Below are 18,660 nucleotides of genomic sequence, written 5' to 3'. Positions count from 1 at the left end.
AGAGATTTCATTTTTTTATTACAGAGCTGATGGACTGGAAAACTACATATTACACATTACACAGAAGGAGTATGGAATATTCCATACACTGTCAGGATTTAACACAATTTTTTTTGTATCCTCCTTTTTTAATGGTTACTGCCAACTTCAAGTTACTGCCTTTAGGCAGTGGGGAATAATATAGTCAGTCCTTGTTCAGCCTTAGGTTTTCCCACCTGTCAAGTGAGGGGATGGGAGATCAGTTCTAAGGTCTCTCATCATCCTTTAGGTTAGGTTAAACATCAAGGTGCTCTAGGTCACATTGCTAGTAGGTAGCAGGAAAGGAAAAGAAAAGAAATGAAAGAAAAGGAAAGGAAAAGAAAAGACAGAGAAGAGGAGAAAAGGAAAAGAAAAGAAAGAAAAGATAAAAAAGGAAAGGAAAAGAAAACAAAGGAAAGGAAAATAAAATAAAAGGAAAAGAAAGGAAGAGAAAATAAAAATAAAAGGAAGGGAAAGGAAAAAGAAAAGAAAAGAAAGAGAGGAGAAGAAAAGGAAAGGAAAAGAAAAGAAAAAGAAAAGCAAATAAAAAAATTTAAAAAAAGAAAAAAGAAAAGCAAAGGAAAAGAAAAGGAAAAGAAGAAGGAAAGGAGAAGACAGAAAAGAGAAGAGGAGAAAAGGAAAAGAAAAGGAAAGGAAAAGAAAAGAAAGAAAAGAAGATAAGCAAAGAAAAATAAAAGGAAAAGAAAGGAAAGAAAAGAGAAGGAAAGAAAAAGGAAAGGAAAGGAAAAGAAAAGAAAGAAAAGAAGATGAGAAAAGAAAAATAAAAGGAAAAGAAAGGAAAGGAAAGGAAAAGAAAAGAAAAGAAAAAGAAAGGAAAGAAAAGAAAAAAGAAAAACGAAAAGGAGAAAAGCCCCCCGCTCTTTTGTGGGCGGGCCCGGCGGTTCTGGGCGGGGCCTGGGTGTTGTGGGCGGGGCCCGGGCGGTTCTGGGCGGGGCCTGTGCAGTTCGTGGGCGGGGCCCGGGCAGTTCGGGGCGGGGCCCGGGCAGTTCGGGGCGGGGCCCGGGCAGTTCGGGGCGGGCCCGGGCAGTTCGGGGCGGGGCCCGGGCAGTTCGGGGCGGGCCCGGGCAGGGCGGCGGCTGCGGCCCCGGAGCCCCGGGCACCATGGCCAGAGGCAGGACTCTCGGGGAGCCCCGGGGGGGCCGCAGGGGCTGAGCCGGAGCCCCGGGCGGGCCATGGGGGACCGGGAGCACAACAAGAGGCGCCTGCTGGAGCTGCTGCGGGCGGCTGGCACCGGCAACGCGGTGTGCGCGGACTGCGGGGCTCCAGGTAAGAGCCCCGGGGAGCTCGGACCCCGGGGTGCGCCAGGGGACCCCCCGGGGCATCCTCGCCTCCAGAGGCTCCAGCAGACCGACTACGAGTCTCGTCTGCCGCTGGCCGCCCGGCTCCCCGGCTGCCCGCGCTCTTGGCGGGGGGCTCCCCGGCCCCGGCCCCTTCGCCTTCCCCCTCCCCGCCGTTGCCCACGCCCGTCCCCATGCCTCCCCTCCGTTCCCTGTTGGTGGACAAGTCTGGCTGGCCTTCAGGGAGACTCCTGCTGGGGGGAGCCGGCCCCCTGCTGGGGTGTTCCTCCACGTGTCCTTGAGACAGCGGCCAGGGCAGCAGCCCCCTCCCACAGTCCGCCCTGCGCCCCAGGGGAGCTCTCTGGACTATTTGTTCGCCCCGATCCTGTTTTCTAACTGGCCTCTCCCCCGGCAGAGCCTGACTGGGCCTCCTATAAACTGGGGGTTTTCATCTGCCTCAATTGCTCTGGGGTCCACCGGAACTTTCCTGAGATCAGCAAAGTGAAATCGGTTCGACTGGACTTCTGGGATGACAGCGTCGTGGAGGTACTGGGGGGCTCTGGAGGCCTGAGAATGTTAAAGAGGTGCTGGGGACTCCTAGACTCTTTAATTTTACAGAGGAGGAAACTGAGGCAGGAAGAGAAGAAATTTGCCCAAAGGGGCGTATATTCTGATGGAGGAGACAACCGGCTGGAATAGCAGATGCAGCACCTACTCGGGGGGGAGCTGAACCTGGGTCTCTTGCTTTCCACACTCCTGCTTCTCCCCACCACACCATGAAGCTGCTGCCTTGGCCAAGAAATACTAAACTGCAGCAGAATTCAAGTCTGCCCCCCCCCCCCCCATTCCCATCTCACAGATGTAATGATGGTGTCCGCGAGGCTAAGCTTCCTTTATCCCTGCTCTCTCATTTCGTGGCTACAGAGCACTCCCGGACGAGACATGCCCTCTCCCAAGACGGATCTGACCCCTTCTCTACAACTTAGTCTTAGAGAGTTGCCTTGGGGAAGGCTGGGGGGGGGGGTGCAGTGGACTGAGCACTGGCTCTGGAGATAGGACCTGAGTTCAAATAGGACTCAGATACTTGATACTCACTAGCTGTGAGAGAGAGAGAGAGAGAGAGAGAGAGACAGAGACAGAGAGAGAGAGAGAGAGAGAGAGAGAGACAGAGACAGAGACAGAGACAGAGAGACGGAGAGAGACAGAGAGACAGAGACAGAGATGAGAGAGAGAGAGACAGAGACAGAGATGAGAGAGAGAGAGAGAGAGAGAGACAGAGAGACAGAGATGAGAGAGAGAGAGAGAGAGAGAGAGAGAGACAGAGACAGAGAGAGAGATGGAGAGAGACAGAGACAGAGATGAGAGAGAGAGACAGAGAGAGAGAGACGGAGAGAGACAGAGAGACAGAGATGAGAGAGAGAGAGAGAGAGAGAGAGAGAGAGAGAGAGAGGAGAGAGAGAGAGACAGAGACAGAGAGAGAGACGGAGAGAGACAGAGACAGAGATGAGAGAGAGAGACAGAGACAGATATGAGAGAGAGACAGAGAGAGAGAGAGAGGAGATAGAGACAGAGAAACAGAGACAGAGAGAGAGACAGAGACAGAGAGAGAGAGACAGAGATGTGAGAGAGAGAGACGGAGAGAGACAGAGAGACAGAGATGAGAGAGAGAGAGGAGAGAGAGACAGAGAGAGACAGAGACAGAGAGAGAGAGAGATGGAGAGAGACAGAGATCAGAGACAGAGACAGAGAGAGATGGAGGGAGAGACAGAGAGAGGAGAGAGAGAGAGAGAGAGAGAGAGAGAGAGAGAGAGAGAGAGAGAGAGAGAGAGAAGAGGAGAGGAGAGGAGAGAGGAGAGAGAGAGAGAGAGAGAGAGAGAGAGAGAGAGAGTTAATTGTCTCAGACATTGAAAGGTTGAGTCAACAACCCTGAATAAATCAACCTTTATGTTATCTGGCACATGCTAGGAGCCAGTGAAGGCAAAAGTAGCCCCTGCCTTAAGGAACTTGCATCTGAGTGTGGCCATCAAACGCCAAAGTACCCCTGGAATAGTAGAGGGAAACTTTAGAGGGTGAGGCTCTAGCTCCTGGTGGGGGGAAGGGAAGCAGGAAAGGTCTTGATGGCATTTGACCTGCACCTTGAAAGAAGCCTGGGATTCAAGGCGGAGGGGGAGGTGAAGGGGGGCTGTATCTTAGGGATAAGGGACAGCCAGGTACAAAGATACTGAGATGCAACCTGGAAAGGCATATGTAGCTGGTCAGTCGGGCAGGCTCCTAGGCTATGGGGGTGGAAGAAGTCAAATCTAAGAGTCACTATATGTGGGGGAGGGAACCCGGTCTTCCTGCTTCAGCAGCCAGCTCTCCCACCACACTAGGCTGCCTCTCTCTCTGAGGGAAGGAAGATATTTCTCCCAAATCTCTTTGACTGCGGAAATAGACCCAAGTCTTTCCCTCCAGAAAAGCAGTTTCCTTACAGCTCAGTTCAAGTTTGTTAAAATGATAGTTGGGGACAGCTAGGTGGTGCAGTGGATAGTGCACCAACCCTGGAGTCAGGAGTACCCGAGTTCAAATCCTGCCTTAGTCACTTAATACTTAACCGTGTGACCTTGGGTAGGTCACTTAAGCCTATTGCCTTACAAAAAGAAAAAAGAAAAAGAAAATGTGTGTTGAAAACTACTGTTGCATGTAGTTGGAAAAATTAATTAAATATTTGAATATTTTTTAAAATGAGAATGGAAGATAACATTTTGGGAGAGTAGTTAGAGAAATACCCTGGAGTCAGGAAGACCTGAGTTCCAATTCCAACTGTGACATATATTGGCACGGAGACTCTAAGCAAGGCACAAGCCCTTAGAGCCCCAGGAAAACTCTCTAAGACTGTATACTACAGAATAGATTCAGTAAGGGAGTTTACTTCTCTGGGAGTTCCCTACAACAAAGAAATCTCTCCTGTCCCCCCCCCCCCCCCCCCCCCGCGCGTCTCTTGCTGTCTCTCTCTCCCCCTCTCTATTTCTCTTTCTCTTCCTCTTTCTCCCTCTCTCTATCCTCTATTTCTCTCTCTGTCTCTGTCTCTCTGTTTCTCTCCCTCCCTCTCTCTCTCTCTTCTCTCTCTCCCCCCCTCTATTTCTCTCTCTTCCTCTTTCTCCTTTTTCTCTCTCTTTCCTCTATTTCTCTCTTGCTTGTGCTCTCTTCTCTCTCTCTCTCTCTCTCTCTCTCTCTCTCTCTCTCTCTCTCTCTCTCTCTCTCTCTCTCCCTCTCTCCCCCTCTCCCTCTCTCCACAAATGTGCTGCTTAGTAAGCATTTAACTGGCTGTGAATGATTCCTTTAGGCAATGCACAAAGTGAATATGGCTGTTAGGGAGTTAACTATATCCACGAGAAGAGATTTGAACTGAAAGGTCGACTGTGACAGAGCACCTCAGGGATTTGGAATCTCTTCCAGTTTGGGTCTTTTCCCAGCTTTGGCTCGTCTGAACTTGGTGACTCTGGGCAAGGTCCTTGAACTTTTCCAAATCACTTTCCTCATCTGTAAAAAAAAAGGGAGGATGAGTATAATGCTTATAGGTAGTTCCAGTTGTGAAGATCAAGGGAGAGAGATGTTCAAAGTGGTTGTACGCTTTGTATAAATGCTAATGTCTATTGTGGCAGGATTGGCATTCTCTTCCTTCCTGGGCACTTGTCCAGCCTGGTCTGTGATGATCCAGTAGCAGCCCCTTGGGTTTGCCTCGGGGGCTATAAAATGCCAAAGCATCCAAATCAAAAGGGAAAAATCAGATGTGTGATGAATCCTGTTTCCAAGCCCTCAAAGCCATCTGTTAGGTTCTTTCTGCCCTCCTGGAAGGAAACCCTGGCGGAACCTGCTCTACCACTATCCTGGCCGGTGACGTGCCAGGCTGATCTGTTTTTCTGTCTTGTTGGTTTCCTAGCTGCCTGTGGCTAGAGCCACCAGGCTAATGGCAGAACCATAGGGCCAGGGTAGCAGCCTATTCCCATGACCAGAGATCGCCTCCCTTGAGAGACAGGAAAGGATAGAGTTGTCTGCTGCACTTGTTGTGGTTTTGTTTCATATTTTAGGCTCTAAGATCTTGCAAGGCGGGGTGTAAGCAGTGGTGGGGGGAGGGGAAGAGAGGGGATGAAGAAGAGGGAAGGGCCCAGGCCGAGGCAGTGATGCTACAGAGGCCAGTCAAGCTGACTTTTGTTCTGTTTTTCAGTTTATGGCACGAAATGGAAACTTCTGCTCCAAGGCAAAATATGAAGCAAAAGTTCCCGCTTTCTACTACATCCCTCAGTCTGAGGACTGCCTGTAAGTGGGGTCTGAGTGGGCCCTCCTCCCTTTACTGTCATCCATGTCAAAGAGCTTCCAGTTGTGGACCCTCAGGCCCTCATAAGATGCTAGATTAAGAGTTGGAAGGATCTTAGAAGGTGTCCAACTCCCTCATTTTACAGCTAAGATATCCTGAGGCTGAGAAAGTTTAAATTACTCCCACAAGATTGCACAAGTAATAAGTATCTTAGGCAGAATTTGAACCCAGGTCTTCCTGACTTCAAGTCCAGTGTAATGTTTTCTGAGGGCGTTCTGAGCCTCATGCTCATGCCTCTCTCCTCTTGCAACTTCCACTGTCCTTGCCCACAGGGAGAGAGAGAGAGAGCCCACTTTTGGTTAATTGCTAATCTAACCAGAATTTTGGACAACAAATCACAGAATTTGAGACCCCTGCTGCCCTCTAATCCAGTGCAATATAAGGCAGGAACCCAGCAGACAAAAGGTCTAGTTTCTGCCTAAGAACCCAACAGGAAGGGCAAGCCTTTGACTGTCAAGGAAGCCCATTTATTCCCCTTTAAGACGGCTCTCAGTGTAAGATGTTTTTCTTGACATCATGGCCAATGTCTTCTAGGTGACTTGCTATTCAGTGGGGTAGTGTGATGGAGGGCAAGTCTCATTGGCATGACAGTCAGGAGACGTGGATTCTTTTAATCCCAGTTCCTTCCCTAGTTAGTATCTATCTCTTGTAAAGGAACTCCCATTTCCTCCCCTGAATTTGTACTAAATAGCCTCTAAGATCCTCTCTTGCTTTGAACATTTTTGGTTCTAGAAGCAACTGGGTTTACTAGGAGTCAAGTGTGAGTGTTGAATAGAATTGCATTCTCCCTCTCTCTTTGATAAAAAGCATTTTAATTTCACTTTTAGTTGCATCTTCAAGTTGCTTTTACCCTTAAGCAATACGTTTGGGGGTTTGGTTTTTTTCATTTCTTTTGGGGCATCTTTTGAGTAATATCCTCTTTTAGTTTAGGAATGAATTTCCTTTTCAGTAAGTAGCATATCAATAAGGTAACAGAAACTTAAATATGAATTGATTAGTCCAGGAGACCTATAAGTATATCTGTGCATTTTGGGAAGCTTATTAATCTGGACAGGCGTTATCAGAAGACATTTCACAGCCAAACCCTCTAGTTCACCATCACTTTCTGCATTTTGGAGCACATGTGGTAAGAACTCAATACTCTTTTGAACCAAAGACCCTGTGGGCAGCCCTTCTGCTTACCTGGCCATACCTGTCAACTCCACTATTGTTCTGACAGAAAGGAGTATATATTGTTTCTTTAATTTCACCATCTTTCAAATAATTGGTCATTTTTCAGATGTGGAAGCCCTTGATAATTTGGGTAATTTCATGGGAGTTCTTAAAATGGACTTGAGATTTGAACCCCTTGACTTGCATGATTTTGTAGGGGTTCTCTGGATCTAGTGAGCTTCTTACCATTTGAAATTATTATCTAAGATGACTCAAGTTGTCTTAGCAAGAGATAACTCTGGGTTTGCCCACCTTAACTTAGGCTCTAAAGTAGCAACCTATCTAGGTAAGTTGATAGGTAAAGGCCAGGCCCCTAAGTAGCAGCTTACCTGGGTAAGTGGGTAGGGAGAGGCCAGGTCCCTGAAGTTCCTATCTTTGGAATTGAATAAATAGAATATAAAGGCAGAGGGGTAGCTAGGTGGCACAGTGGATAGAGCACCGGCCCTGGAGTCAGGAGTCCCTGAGTTCAAATCCGGCCTCAGACACTTAATAATTACCTAGCTGTGTGGCCTTGGACAAGCCACTTAAACCTCATTGCCTTGAAAAAAAAAACCAAAACCTAAAAAATATAAAATAATAATAATAATAATGATAATAATAAAAGAATATAAAGGCAGAGACTATGGGTTTTGTCTTTGCATTCCCCTAAACTTAACTTATTTACTATTTAGTATATGTTCAATAAAATGCTTGTTTAACTCAATTAAATTGAAATGGGGAGAGAATTCTGGAGCAGTAGCAAAAGGGTTTGGAATGTTCTAAGAGTGGGACATTGGATCCCAGAGGTCAATTGTTCCTTTCCAACTTCCCATTTTGACTGTCCTGGAACAATGGCCTGGTGGAAGAAACTGTTGTAATGTTATACTGTAGACTTTCCGTGCGTGAAAGTGATGATGATTGGCAAAAATAGACAGACAGATGGAAGATGGGTAGATGGATGGATGTATAGCTGGAAAAAATGTATGGATGAATGAATGAATGATGTATGAAAAAATAGATGGATGGATGGATGAGTAGATAGCTAGATAATGGCTGATGATGATAGCATTTACCAATACTAAGCACTTTACAATTATTATCTCATTTGATCCTCACAATGGTGGGAGGTAAGTCTATTATTAATTATCCCCATTTTACCAATGAGGCAACTGAGGCAAACAGAGGCTAAATTACTCGCCCAGGGTCACATAGTGAGTATCTGAAGTTGAATTTGAACTCATATCTTCCTGATGGCATGTTCAGTGCTCTATCTACTGCTCTACCTGACTTGCCTATATTACCTATATCTTTCCATATCCATATTTATATCTATACCATCTATATACATCCCTATGTTTCTCATGTCACAGTTTTTCAGAGTTTTCATGCCTTATTTGATTGTGAGGGTCCCAAGGGAGGCCTTTCTTCACTGGAATGGATGGCAAAGCATTTTTTACATTAAGCACTGCTTTCAGTTCTGGAGATAGAAACAGAAAATCAAGACAGTTCCTGCCCTCAAGGAGATCACATTCTAATTAAAAGACAAAGCGTGTACAGGAGGACTCTTGTTCATGTTCTCTTCATGGAAGGACAAGACCAGAAAGTACTTGGGTAGGGGAATCAGCAGACAAGAGGCAAAGGTCCTGAGAAACTGGGGGAGCAATGTCAGTGCAGATGGATCCCTACCGAGAGGAGATGTGCTCAAGAGCTAAGAGTGGAGTGGGGTCTTGTAATATCTCCAACAGAGATGCAGGAGATATTCGGGGTCAAAATCCAACTCATGGTGGAAAATAATCATCTGATTAACGGTCATCATATTGCTTGCCTTCTCCATGGGTTGGGAGGGGCTACAGTAAGGGAGAGAATTTGGAACTAAAAATATAAAAAGAATGTTAAAAAAAAGTAAACATTTTTAAGAGGGAGCCAAGATGGTGAAGTAAAGGCAAAAAATAAATATTTTTAAAAACCCTAAAAAAAGAAAATGCAGATACTTAAATGGAAGGATCTGGACTAAATGTTCTTTAAGACCTTCTTTCAACTCTAAATCCATGATTCTAAGAGCCTTTCTTACCCTTGACTCAGGCTCAATAGACTTAAAGAGATGACACCCATTTGCCCAAGGTTACAGAGCTAGAAAGCCAAAACTAGAACCTAGATGCCTAACCTGTGTCTCCCTGAGCCCACTAAGCAGAGGCATTAATCAGTCAAAAAAAAAATCAGTCAGCATTTATTAAGTGCTTGCTGTATGTACACTTTTCTGAGGGATAGTAACCCAGTGCTGGCAGACCTTTGGGTACATACGTTCTAATGAGGGGACCACAAGCCACAGAAGGGACACAGCTTCATATCTAAAATCTTATTCCAATTGCTTAGTATTCTTCTTTAAGGTAGATGGCAAAGGGGCAAATGACTTTTCCTAGCAAGGGAGTGAGAAACAATAATTTGGTGAGTATCCATGGCTGTCTAGAGGCAGCAGAGATGGAGGAAGGGAGGGGTGGAATATCCCTGGCTGCTTTCAATCAGGTTGTGAACCCATCTCTAGTCCTTAACCTCAAAACAAGTCAACAAACATTTATTACTAAGGTCTAAGGTTACAAAGAAAGGCAAAATCAGTCCCTGCCGTCAAGGATCTCCCTGTCCAATGTGAGAGACAACACAATAACAATTATGTACAAATGATGGGGCAGTTAGGTGGTGCAGTGGATGGAGCATTGGCCCTGTAGTCAAATCTGGCCTCAGATACTTAATAATGACCTAGCTGTGTGACCTTAGGCAAGTCACAAAACCCCATTGCTTTGCAATAATAATAATAATAATAATAATAATAATAATAATAATAATATTGTGAACAAATAAGATTATGTGTTTATATGCACACATATGAATCAAACACATTTTTTCATGTATATGCATGCATATATATATATATATATATATATATATATATGTAAGCCGAGGTCATTTTAAATTGCCTTCTTTTGACAAAGGAAAAGCCCCTAAGAAATCCATAAAATTCTGAAATACCCCTAAGTCCAAGCCGAGACCCAGAGCTAGTCTTCCTTCAATATTTATTCAAGAAGTTATTGCCAAGTCCATGGCTACATCGGACACAATTCTTCCCACTAACAGACACCCAAAACTTGGAATGACTTTTTTTTCTAGTATCTAAATTTCTCATCAATGAGAGAGTTAATCCTCTGTGTGTGTGTGTGTGTGTGTGTGTGTGTGTGTGTGTGTGTGTGTTTGCCCTTTCTTCAGAAGATACAGGTGACATTATCGAGAAGATGCTACTCAATTCCTATCATAGGCGCAGAATGGGCATGGACTCAGCAAGTTTAATTTTCTAAATTCAAATGCCCCTTGGGGGGGGGTCAAACTGTATGGGGGAGACAGGATCCCTTATTTAACCAATCAGGGGACACTTGGAGAAAGGAACCTAGTACCAGCCTAGTTTGAGGCTATACCTCAGATATCCTTCCAGCTATAGATATTTCATCAAGAGTTTAAAATTCCCATGGAAAGGAACACTGCTGGGGATTTTAGTTCTCTACCGAGACTCCCCATTCTCCCCATCCCTGTTCTGGCATAATCAGTAAGCTTAGAGAAATAGCAATGAATGTGTATGCTAACCTAAAAAAAAGAAAGAAAAGAAGACTGCAGATTCAGCTAACTAACTATAGCCTTTTTCTCTTCAGGGTCTTAAAGGAGCAATGGATCCGAGCCAAATATGAAAGACAGGAATTTGTGGCTGGCAGCCTCACTTGGACCATCTTTGGTAAGACAGATTCAACCACAGAGTTCGTGTTTTTACAAGTGCAAGAAAATGTGACTTTAGTGACGTGAGCAGAATCTTAACAGAAGGATGCTGGTTCCCCAGTTATGTTTTATAACACAGTTAATAGACTCAGGGCAGCAAGAGTCCTTAAAGATGATATAGTACAATTTCTTCATTTTATAGAGTTCCTATGACTTCACTCATATAGGGAAGTTCTTTTTTTAAAATTTTATTTATTTATTATTTCAATTATATGTAAAGATAGTTTTCAACATTCCTTTTTTTTGGTATGATTTTTGAGTTCTACTAGGGAAATTCTTGATGAGAAAATTTACTTTATATACATTAGTAGGAGTTGGAAACTGCTCTGTAATTTATCTTATGAGAGAGCTTCATGGAACACTGAAAATTTAAGTGACTTAGCCAGAATCATATATTTAGAAGGGACCTTAGAGATCAATGAATCCAATAGCCTCCTTTTTATGGATGAGAAAACTGAGGTCCAGAAAGAGTAACAAAAACTTATCCAGAATCACATAGACAGGATTTGAATGGAGGTCTTCTTGACTCTCCATCCTCTGTGATGGAGAAGGAGCTGATGCTAGGTTCTAGTCTTCTCATCTTTTTCAGTCGATTTCAGATCGACATAATTCTGGAACAAGTTGCTTGACTGCTTTTTTTTTTATGTTCAATGTTCAATGGGCTATTGCACAAATAAATAAAATAATTGCAGTTTGTATCTTCTAGAGGAAGCCTTTTTCCTACTCTTCTTCATTCTAGTGCCTCCCTCTGTTAATTGTTTCCAACTGATCCTGAATTTAGATTGTTTGAAGTGCCATCTCTTTCATTAGATGGTCACCTCCTTGAGGGCAGGGACTTTTTCTTTTCTTTGTATCCCCTCTGCTTAATATAGTGTTTGACACACTGTAGGCACTTAATAAATGCTTATGGATTGATTGATTATGTTGACCAGATCAGTGTAGTCAACTCCCAGTTATATGGTGCCAATGAGAAGGACCAGTAGCACAATCACTACAAAACACTGTCTAAACCAGAGAACTTGGCACAGTGGACCAAACAGTGAACCCAACATAGGTTGAAACTTTGTTTTTACTACTTCCTTGCTGAGGGCTTGGGTGCCCTACTGAGCCCCTCCAAGGTTCAGTTTAATCATCTGTAAAATGGAGATAATACCAGGCCACCCACCTCACAAAGGTGAATCAAACCAAATGCCTCAAGCCTTCTGTGGGATTCTGAAACCTTGAACTGCTGTGGATTTGAGCTGTTGTCACTAGGAAGACCTTGGGTCAAGTCGAGCCTCTTGGCTATGTGGCCCTGAGCAAGTCATTTCACTTGTCCAAAGTAATCTTCTAAGACAATATGTTGCAGAAAAGGTGTTGACCTGCAATGGTAGAGAGTTTCCTCATTTGGGCATTTCCTTTCCTAATGAAATCATGGGTCTAGTCCCTTGCTGTAGCCCTATTAAGTCACTGTGGTTAGACTATAGAGTTTGTTGGGGTGGCTAGGTGGTACAGTGGATAAAACACGGGCCCTGGAGTCAGGAGTACCTGGGTTCAAATCCGGTCTCAGACACTTAATATTATTACCTAGCTGTGTGGCCTTGGGCAAGTCACTTAACCCCATTGCCTTGCAAAAAAAAACTAAAAAAAAGAGGTGGGAATAGAGTTTGTTAATCAGGATTAAATGAATTTATATTGCTACTAAACCTTTAGGATAACTAGCCTGGGATTTTCTAATCATAGAATTCATTCTATCATAGCTCAAGAGCTGAAAGATATCTTGAGTTCAACCTCAAATTTTACAGATATGGAAATTGAGGCCCAAGGAAATAAAATTGCTTCCCTAAATCACACACACACAAAATCATAGCTCTAGAGCTCAAAAGGGACCAACCTTCCAGTGGCTCTGATGGTTTAGTGGCCTCTTTAAACAAGCAAACTGTTTTTGTTGTTTATTTTTCCAGTTTCCTCTTTTAAAAGATGATACAGCTACTTCACAAATTAAATAACCCATATATGGATAAAGAAACTTCATCTGATTTGGTGCATATTTGGGGAAAGAGGTCAGGAATGACTCTTCTCACTTTGAAGTTCTTGGAACTTCAGTTATGAAGTGTTCCAAAAGTCCTAGGGCAGTTTCATAGCTTGGCATCTATCACTGCTCTCATTGATGCTGATGCCCATCAGAATGCAGACTTGCCTTCTCATCCTGTTTGCTTTTTTTAGTAAGTGAATTTCCACATTCCTCCAGAGAAGGTCTCCCCAACATTCTGGAGGTCTCCTAACTCCTTTATCCTCCCATGGACAGTTCAATAGAATATTGATTGCATGACTGGTTCACCTTCTTTTTCTCATTAGACATATATTCTCGATGTTATCTTTCTTCCCCCACTTTTGAGTATATTTTTTGCTGTCAGGATATGTAGCTTGCTTGAACCCCTATGTTTCTTCCATCAGAGTCATCCACATTTTTGATTCTTTTGATAAACAATAACGATGATAACTGATATTAAAATGGCTCTTTGACATTGCAAAGCTCTCTTTATATTATCTCTTCTGAAGCTCATTACAGTTTCATGACCACTATTATTATTATTATTATTATTATCATTATTTTACAAATAAAGAAACTAAGGCTAAGAGAGTTAAATGACTTGGTCATCCATGGTCACCTATCTGTTAAGTGTCAGAGGCTGAATTTGGGTCAATTAATCAATCAGCAAGTAGTTAGTAAATGCCAGACTCTGTTTAAGGCAAAGAGCATACTTCTTACCTGAGTCCAAGACTCGTGGTCCTTCCTCCATATTCTTCTGGAGAACATTTGGCAGCAGGGAGTAGCTTACAGTCTTGTTGGACTGAAGTAATGAAATCAATCCAGGGCTTCTTTGGTGAGGGGATTTACAAGCTGGGGTCATAGGCACTGATGGGTCTATTTCTCATCCTTATTGATGAAAGGAAACAGAGAAGGGCTCCTGTGGAAGCGGGGAAGGGACAATGGACAGTATCTGAAGAGAAAGTTTGTCCTTTTGATGAAAGAAGGCCTTTTGAAATACTACACTAAAGAAGAAGTGAGTGTTATGGTTGGCTTTAATAAGTTGGGATAAAATTCTGAATCGGGGCGGGGGGGACATGAACTTGTTTTTTTTCTTTATTGTTTTCCAATGACATACAAAGATAATTTCCAACGTGCATCCTTTTGCAAACTATTGAGTTCCACATTTTTCTATCTCCCTCCCTTCCTTCCTCACTCCCTGAGCCAGCAAACATTCTGATATTGGTTGTATATGTGTGTGTAATTTTAACATATTTCCATATTAGCCTTGTTGTAAAAGAAGAATTAGAACTAAAGGGGAAAAATCATTAGAAAGAAAGAAAAACATAAAGAAGTTTTAAAAAGTGAACGTTTTGCTCTGCATTCAGAATCCATAGTTTTTTCCCTCTGAATGTGGATGGTATTTTCCTTAACATGTCTGTCAAGGTTATCCTTGAACTGCTAAAAAGAACCGAGTTCATCATAGTTGATCATCTCACAATGTTGCTGTTAATGTGTATAATGTTTTGGTTCTGCTCACTTCACTCAACATCAGTTCATGCAGGTCTTTCCAAGTTTTTCCAAAGTCCAGCCTCTCATTTTTTTCTCTTTTTTTTTTTTGCAAGGCAAATGGGGTTAAGTGACTTGCCCAAGGCCACACAGCTAGGTAATTATTAAGTGTCTGAGGCTGCATTTGAACTCAGGTACTCCTGACTCCAGGGCTGGTGCTCTATACACTGTACCACCTAGCCACCCTCTCATTATTTCTTACCCAATAATAGTAATCCATAATATTCATATGTCATAGCTTAGTTAGCCATTCCCCACTTGATGGCCATCGCCTCAATTTCCAGTTCTTTGCCACCGCAATAAGAGCTGCTATAAATATTTTTTTTTTGCCTGTGGGTCTTCCCCCCCTTTTCATGATGTTTTTGGAATATAGACCAAATTGTTAGATGAAAAGTATGCACAGTTTTATGGCCCTTTGGGCATAGTTCCAAATTGCTCTCCAGAATGATTGGATCAATTCACAACTCCATCAACAATGCATTAGAGTCCCAGTTTTCCCACATCCTCTCCAACATTGATCATTTTCCTTTTTTGTCATATTGGCTAGTCTGCTACATATGAAGTGGTACCTTGGAGTTGTATAATTTGCATTTCTCTAATCAATAATTACTTGGGAGTATTTTCATATGACTATAGATAGTTTTAATTTCTTTTTCTGCCTATTCATATCCTTTGACCATTTATCAATCGGAAAATGATTTGCATTCTTATAAATTTGAGTCAGTTCTCTATATGTTTTAGAAATGAGTCCTTTATCAGATACTCTAGCTGTGAAATTATCTTCCATATTTCTACATTCTTTCTAATCTTAGTTGCATTGATTTTGTTTTATCATTGCATTTGTTTTTAATTTAATGCAGTCAACATTTTTCATTTTGTAATTTATTATGTTTTCTACATGAATTTGTTTTTAAAAAATATTTAAATTTTTAAAATTTAATTATTAATTAATTGTTATTAATTATACTGCATTTTGATGTAATTGACTTCTTTCGTAATTCTATGTATTATACTTTGTGCATTTAAAAATGTTATTCTGAGAAAGGGATCATAGACATTACTGGACTACCAAAGGGATCTATGAGACATACATACAGAGGTTAAGAACTGGGTTTGATCAACAGGGTCAACCATTATCTAGAAGCTCAACTGTAGTCAATTGTATCCTATTATCATGGGTATTTTTAGACAACATCAGTGAAAGAAAAGCAGTTCTTAAGTTCTTACTAGGAGCTAAGAGCTGGGATAGATAATTGAGCTAATTGTTGCTCTCTAAGAGCTCTCATTTTATTTTATTTTATTTTTTTAGGATTTTTGCAAGGCAAATGGAGTTAAGTGGCTTGCCCAAGGCCACACAGCTAGGTAATTATTAAGTGTCTGAGCCCGGATTTGAACCCAGGTACTCCTGATTCCAGGGCTGGTGCTTTATCCACTATGCCACCTAGCTGCCCCAAAGAGCTCTCATTTTAATTAAAGGAGATAATACTTAAAGGAGGCAGCTAGGTGGTACAGTGGATAGAATAGTGGTCCTGGAGTCCTGAGTTCAAACCCAGTCTCACACATTTATTAACCCTGTGGCAAGTCATTTACCCCTGTTAATCTCAGTTTCCTCATCTGTAACTCATCTGTAAAATGAGCTGGAAGAAACACTATGGTAAACCACTTCAATATCTTTGCCAAGAAAACCTCAAATGGGGCCATGAAGAGTTGGACACAATCGAAAAATGACTGAACAACAAAACATAGAAGAAAGTGCAGCTTTTGGCAGATGAGAAGACTAGGAAGTACTTGAGCTAGCAGGGTAGATGGCAAGATCCAAGAGACCTTGGGGAGCAAGGGAGATCAGCGTCCAATTGAACTGCAAATGGCCAATCTTTAAAAGGAGGAGACTGGACTGGATGATCTCCAAGGTGACTCTGGCTCTAAATCTCTAGTCCCAAGACCCCACTTTACCAGTGAAGAAACTGGCTCAGAGAGCTTAAATCACTTGCCTAGAGTCACACCGTGAGGAAGTGTTGGATTCAGAGTTGGAGCCAAGGTCTCCAGGGAGTCTCCCTGAGCTCAGTGAGCAGGACCAGAGAGTCAACAGTAAACTCTTATTAAATGTTAATGATATGTCAGACACTGTGGGAAGTATTGGAGATATAATCCCTGCCTTCAAGTAGTGTACATTCTCATGGGTGTGATAGCATGAAGAACAATAGGTATAGCCAACATACCTAAAAAATAGACAGAACCTGACCCTGAAAGGCTATGGGTTATTTGAACTAGGAGCTGGGGGGTGGCTAGGTGGTGCAATGGATAGCACACCGGCCCTGGAGTCAGGAGTACCTGAGTTCAAATCTGGTCTCAGATGCTCTTTTTTTTTTTTTTAAGATTTTTCAAGGCAATGGGGTTAAGTGACTTGCCCAAGGCCACACGGCTAGGTAATTATTAAGTGTCTGAGACCGGATTTGAACCCAGGTACTCCTGACTCCAAGGGTGGTGCTCTATTCACTGTGCCACCTAGCCGCCCCCCCCCCCCCACTTAATAATCACCTAGCTGTGTGGCCCTGGGCAAGCCACTTAACCCCATTGCCTTGAAAAATCCTAAAAAAAAAAAAAAAAAAAAAAAAAAGAACTAGGAGCTGAGAGGCATTTGATGGAGAGGAATGCCATGCTATCATTCTCCTTTCATTTATTCATCTATTTATTCAATAAAGACGAATTAAGCACCTACTGTATGCACAGCATGGGGAAAGGAAATATGAATAATAAAGGGCTTCTGCCTCCAACAGCTTCTAGTCTATAAAGGGCCTGTTTCTGTAAGGACATTGTTTTTCTTTCAGGGAAAAGCCCCCAAAGCTGTTATCAGCATAAAGGACTTGAATGCCACATTCCAGACTGAGAAGATAGGAAACCCCCATGGGCTGCAGATCACTTACAGGAGAGATAGTCACACCAGGAACCTCTTTGTGTATCATGAGAATGGGAAGGTAAATAGCCCAGAGCCTGGCCTCTTTTTTAGGACACCTGGACCTTGGGTACTCTGGCTGACTAATATCATTTCTGTTCTTCATCTTGTCTTGAGATTTTCCCTCCATGGATGGAAAGGCATTACTCCAAGTAATCTCTAAATCATGAAATCTGGGATGGCATCACATCAAGGCAGACCCAAGGGGCAGGGGTTTTTTTTGTTTGTTTTTTTGATTAACAATGAATCACAAAAGGCAGTGAGTGTGAGGGAGTCCTGGGATTGCAGGGGAGAGGATTTGGGCTCAGTGTGAGGGAAGCCCAGTCTAAAAAATTGGGGAGAGAGCCCTTGGGTACCTGGGTCCCAAATGTAGTGAAACAGTCTAGGTTGAGAGGTCTAGGAAATCTGCAGGAGAAGAGAGGAAGAGGAAGGAGGCAAAGGGCCAAACACAAAGATGGAGATAGAGTTTGGTCTGTAGCTTGGGGAGACCAGGTGACAGGAATCTAAGGAATACAGGCAGAGAGAGAGACTGAGCAAGGGACTTAGCCCCTGCCTTAATAAGACCTGGACTTTAGTACAGGCAAGATGGAGCCTTGGCTCTGCTCCTAACTATCTGTGGGACTTTAGATAAATCACCTGATCTATCTTAACCTCCTTTTAATCATCTATAAAATGGGGATATTTGTTCAATCTGCCTCACCTTGGAAGAGACAAATGATATAAGTTTTGTAAAGCATCTTGTGGAATTAACAGTATTGTATACATACCAAATATCATTATTTTTATTATTATTATTATTATTAGCAATAGGATAATGAGGACCAGTTGTGTATAATTACTAGTACAACACTTTGTATTCATAAATTTGCAAAATAATATATGTAATTTATAAATGAGCAAATAGATAATATATGCATATATATTTACTGATAGGGATCGATAACTTAAAAATATTTGGAGAGTGAAAATGTAGAGGACTTTTTCTTGGAGTTTAGAAGAGAAGCCAGGACAAGATCTGAAATGATGTCTTAAAAATGAGACAAGATTATATAGAATAAGAGAAACCAAGCATGTTTAGGCAGAGGGGTAAGGAACTGAGCATTACATGGCTGAGTAGGCAGCACATGACTACTCCTCTTTATCAGCCAGGAAACTTATCTAATCTCTATTCTTCAAATGTAGGGAGCCTGGCTCCCCCCTTCCCTAACTGCCTTGACCCTATTTTTGTGTATTTCTGTAGGAGATAGTGGACTGGTTCAATACCCTCCGAGCAGCCCGTCTCCACTACCTGAAAACAACCTTTCCTGATCTCCCAGAGTCTGAGGTGAGTTATAGGAGGGCCCTAATTTCAATGGACTCGTCCATACCTCCTTTCCTCTCCCCCCCCCCACCTCCATGCAGTAATATTTGGTTTTCCCTTGAGTCTTAATCCTCTAGAGCAGAGAGA

General features: G+C 42.7%; 1 protein-coding gene across 2 annotated transcripts in view; it reads left to right on the top strand.

Annotated features, from left to right (window-relative positions):
* The first annotated feature begins 1,111 nt into the window (after nucleotides 1-1,111).
* ADAP2 (ArfGAP with dual PH domains 2) overlaps nucleotides 1,112-18,660 on the top strand; it is a 40,496-nt gene continuing 22,947 nt past the window's right edge. The window contains exons 1-7 of one of the 2 annotated variants that reach the window (XM_074188972.1): nucleotides 1,112-1,305; nucleotides 1,732-1,862; nucleotides 5,524-5,615; nucleotides 10,560-10,639; nucleotides 13,615-13,727; nucleotides 17,089-17,235; nucleotides 18,454-18,537. In XM_074188972.1, the coding sequence (XP_074045073.1) occupies nucleotides 1,212-1,305; nucleotides 1,732-1,862; nucleotides 5,524-5,615; nucleotides 10,560-10,639; nucleotides 13,615-13,727; nucleotides 17,089-17,235; nucleotides 18,454-18,537 (741 nt within the window). In that variant the 5' untranslated portion in view covers nucleotides 1,112-1,211. The remainder of the gene's footprint in view (nucleotides 1,306-1,731; nucleotides 1,863-5,523; nucleotides 5,616-10,559; nucleotides 10,640-13,614; nucleotides 13,728-17,088; nucleotides 17,236-18,453; nucleotides 18,538-18,660) is intronic. The other variant, XM_074188973.1, reaches the window with a different exon arrangement.

This window comes from Macrotis lagotis, chromosome 5 (assembly GCF_037893015.1).
Source record: "Macrotis lagotis isolate mMagLag1 chromosome 5, bilby.v1.9.chrom.fasta, whole genome shotgun sequence".
NCBI lineage: Eukaryota > Metazoa > Chordata > Mammalia > Peramelemorphia > Peramelidae > Macrotis > Macrotis lagotis.
Note: the sequence above shows the minus strand (reverse complement) of the source record. Positions and strands in the feature narration are given on the sequence as shown.